The 4,555-nt window shown below is 37.0% G+C and overlaps 1 protein-coding gene across 1 annotated transcript; it reads left to right on the top strand.

Moving 5' to 3' along the window:
• Positions 1-261: 261 nt before the first annotated feature.
• LOC122090595 (osmotin-like protein) lies at positions 262-1,321 on the top strand. The gene has a single exon (XM_042660236.1). The coding sequence runs from the start codon at positions 319-321 to the stop codon at positions 1,102-1,104; it is 786 nt and encodes a 261-aa protein (XP_042516170.1). The 5' UTR covers positions 262-318; the 3' UTR covers positions 1,105-1,321.
• The last annotated feature ends 3,234 nt before the right edge of the window (positions 1,322-4,555 follow it).

Here is a 4,555-nt window from a genome sequence, read left to right on the forward strand (position 1 = left end):
AAAAATAGAATTTTTAATTTCTTTATTAAAATAGATTTAAAAAAAAAATGATATTTAGTGAACTTGTTTCAAAAAGATTTTGTTGTTCCCTCATTTGCATTTTTAGTGTTTTTTTTTTTCTCATTTTGATTTTAAAAAATCAAAAAATATGAAATTGACACCGAACGATTTATTCCATTTTTTATTTCCATAAAACGTTTTTACGGATAACTACCAAACACAGCTAAACCTCGACACCACACTATACACGTTTTTGCTTATAAATACCACACCAAACCTATTCGCCTCATCCAAGTCTGTGTGACGTCGAGCTCGGCCATGGTGGTCCTCAGCCTCCTCCACTCTCAGTCCCGAGTTGGCTCGGTCTTCCTGATGTTTCTGATGACTCTGTTGGTTAACTACTCTCCTCTCACCAACGCCACCGCTCCTGAGATGATTCTCACGGTGGTGAACAACTGTCCCTTCACCATATGGCCAGCCATCCAGCCCAACGCCGGCCACGCCGTCCTTGAACGCGGCGGTTTCGCTCTTGAAACCCTAACCCACCGCTCCTTCCCTGCTCCTACCCAACACTGGTCCGGCCGTCTCTGGGCCCGAACCGGCTGCACTTTCTCCAACGGTCGTTTCTCCTGCACCACCGGCGACTGTGGTCGCCTGGAGTGTAACGGCGCCGGAGGCGTAACCCCAGTCACCCTAGCCCAGTTCACTCTCCACCACGGTCATAACGATCTGTCCTCCTACGCCGTCAGTCTCGTTGATGGCTTCAATCTCCCCATGACCGTGACCCCTCACGAGGGTAAGGGTCTCTGCCCCGTCGTGGGTTGCAGGGCTAATCTACTGGCCACCTGCCCTACCAACTTGGAGCTAAGAAGCCCAGCTGGCCATGGACCTATCGTTGCTTGCAAGAGCGGTTGTGAAGCTTTTGGCACAGACGAGCTGTGTTGCAGGAACCACTACAATAGCCCTCAAACTTGCAAGTCATCTAGCTACTCTGACTTCTACAAGCACGCCTGCCCTGCTACCTTCACTTACGCCCACGATAGCCCTTCGCTTAACCATGAATGTTCTTCTCCCCGGGAGCTCAAGGTCATCTTCTGTCACTGAACAGACAGAAATCAGTGAATGCGCTAGTATATATGTTCTGAAGTTTGTCCTTGTGTTCTTGTTTTTTCTATTTCAAAGCTTAAACCATCTACACAAGGCATAGATATGTTAAAAGCATTAATCAAATCCTGGGTTTTGTAAGTTTGTTTCCTTTTTAAATAACTTTTGATGCAAAACCAGAGGAAGGATGAATCTCTATGCAAAATTTATATGGAAATGTATTCCTGTTCATGTTTTCCTTTCTTTCCCATAAAAAAGAGTTGGGCTGGGTTAGGGGTTTGGTTTCAGGCATTGAGGGTAGGATTTAAACTAAGGAAAAGGAATCGGTCCAAGGTGAATACGTATTTTTAAAGCTCTGTTTGAGGGAAAATGCTGAGCTATGTATGGATGGATAACCTGCTAGTTTCAGAAAAAATAGGCTCAGTCACTGGGACTAGCATGTGATGGTTCTGTCATGAAATTTTTATTTTTATAATTGTATGGGAAGCTAAGGCTCCACAAGAAGTCGGGGTTAATTCTAGCCATCTAGGTTTAAAGAAGGGTATTGAAATTATTGGCAGATCTTGTGCAATGCTGGTCACAAGGTTTCAAGTATCGGTGTGGTATTGGCTGGTATGAGATCCATCCTTGATCAATGATCAAGTTGGATCGATTATCTAGATCAATTTGGATAGATTATCTAAAATGGGTTAGAAAGAGGTAAAAATAAAAAGCAATTGTAAGATTGGTATAGATAGAAAACGATATTGATACTGCCCCTTAAATCATTGATTGGTCACTAAAGAAGGGTATTGAAATTATTGGGAGATCTTGTGCAATGTCCAACATTAAAGAAGGGTATGGAAATTTTTGGCAGATCTTGTGCAATGTTGTCATTCTGGACAATGTAACATTATTATTATTATTATTATTATTATTTTGGTGGGTGGTGGGTTTTGTAGGGTGTGTGAAGACGAAGTAACATCAAGCTGGTCTGGTCTGCTATCCGTTATTGCACTTGTTCTTGGTTGTCTAAAACAAACTTAGCATGGCCCAAGAAGCTTGCGTTGCTTGTCACCTCTAGTCTTTGGGAATACAACATTTGATATTTTCATAGGATTTTTTTTTGGGGGGAGGGGGGACTGTAAATGTCACTGTCTATTTACATAACAACTCTACACTCTACAGTCTGTATTTAGAATTTTTTTTATTTGGATAATTTATAGTGTATGCGAGAGTCAATGGGAGTACATAAGAAAGCCTTCATAGAAGAGTCATGTTACATTTTATGCGGGTGTGTCGATTATCCCCTCCCCCAATGTAATAGATTCAAGGGTCACATTCTCCATCCCCCACCCAAAAAAAAAAGAAGAAAAAAGCCCTTAGAAATTAGACATCTTTTAATTATTTTTTGTCTTATTATTAAAAATCAATTTTAAAATCTTTAAATTGAGAGTATAAATGAATTTCCGAAAGTAATTTGAAAGTTAGACCTGGTGCGTTCTAAAGCTCCTATTGTCCCTTGGATTATGATTGTTTGGTTTAGTTCTTCCATTCCTATGCATTGCTTTATTGTTTGGAAAGTTGTAACCAACTCCTAGATGCAAATTTTCATCTCCTAAACTTTTTCTAAGTCTGTCTAGGGATATTGGTCTATTCATAAAGTTATTATATCTAGGCCAACTTACGGGTACCTAGACTAATCCTCAAGGAGACTAACGTAGCAATCCACTGCGTCGATCTCCTCTTAAATCGTGGATGTAGAGATGAAGAATCAAACCTAAGACCATATGTCTATTTACACAATCCTCAATTCGTCCTAATAATAACCCACGGATGGATTTTTTTTGTATGATTAATTCTATTTACTGAAAAAAAAAAAGTGATTAATCCTGATTCTGCTAAAAATAAGCATCTAGCCTTGGCTTGAGGTCTTTATTTTGTTTTTCTTCCCTAGCTTTGGTATTTCCTTTTTTGGGTTGAATGTAATTTTTCCCTCCCGTGGCTTTTGTTTTACTCATCACAATGATTGTTTTGTCCCCCTTTGTTTTCTTTGTTGAGGCCTTTGCCTTTGGATGGTCATTGAGGCTTCTATTTTGTCCTCTCTTTATTCTTTTAATATATTTTATGTATTTAAAATAAATAAACAAAAGGCATGCATCATGTACGGTCCAATCCCCATCTCGCAATAGGGCTTGAAAAAAATAAAGCCCCCTTACTTGGTACATTGAAACTCGTTCTTGCTTTATGCTGTCATGCATGAAAATCCTACCTTATGTTATTATTAAAATTATCATTATTTTACATATTTTTTATGTCCACTTGTGAAATTATACATTTATCTTCATTAGAAAAAAAGATAACTTATATCAAAGAGTGATATCCTGTGGGCTAACAATAAGAAAATTCCTATTTATATAGGGATAATGTTCTCTTTCCAATAGTACAAGGTATATTAGCATCTCTTTGGGGCTATCGGGCAAAAAAATCATTTACTGTGAGCAGTGAGATGTAATGAGCTTTCAGCGGGGGATGCATGCTTGGGCCCTCTCAGCTATTGGTTACTCAGTACACCTCATCAATAGTTGCAGAAGATCCAGACTCATCTATTTGTCTCCCCATGTAAAATTACAACTTTAACCATTTTGGGGGATGAGAAAGAAAAACCTAAGAGCGCTCTACGAAAAAGAACTCATTCTCATTTATATAATAGGAAATGTCATCTATACATATTTTTTATTACTTTTGTATTCCATTCATTGTGTAAAGCTTAAATAAAATTTTGGTTAAAATTAACGAAAAAAATTCTTGTTATAATTAAAATTGACGAAAAATAAATTGTAATCTATTTTATTTATCCTTTTATATTATACAATTTATTTTTTTCAATAAAGATAAATCTTTTTTCACATTGATAATGATAGTTTTGAAAATTATATAATGATAAGACAAATCACTTACAAATTATTTTGAATATATTTTTCTTTACAGTCTTCAACTTCAATAATTTTTAGGATCATTACCAAAAAAAAAAAATTATTATTAAAGAAAAAGAAGAATCCATTAAAAAATAAAGTTACAACTTTTCACTAATACTGAGTCAATATACTTGAAAGGGAAAACCTGCTAGTGGGCTAGCTTCAGAACAAAGTTGTCAGCTCCGGGAATATCAAGTGGTGGGCCTGACAAGATTTTTTTTATTTTATTGTTTTGACAAGACTTACATGAACTTGGGGTTACTTCGAGGTGTAAAAAAGGATAAAGAAAGTCTGAAACAATGGTCACATGTGCTGTGTCATGCACTTATCCTTTGTTTTCAAAACAAATCTACAATGACAAAGGGATGCAGCTCAATGGCAAGCTTTTAGGCAATTGGGTTTTAGTGATAGTTAGAGGAGGTTGGAGGTTCGATTCTCTTATCCCTTTATTTTCTTGATATAATAGTAAATAAATAGTTTAGTAATTAATAATA

Source organism: Macadamia integrifolia, chromosome 10 (assembly GCF_013358625.1).
Source record: "Macadamia integrifolia cultivar HAES 741 chromosome 10, SCU_Mint_v3, whole genome shotgun sequence".
Taxonomy (NCBI): domain Eukaryota; kingdom Viridiplantae; phylum Streptophyta; class Magnoliopsida; order Proteales; family Proteaceae; genus Macadamia; species Macadamia integrifolia.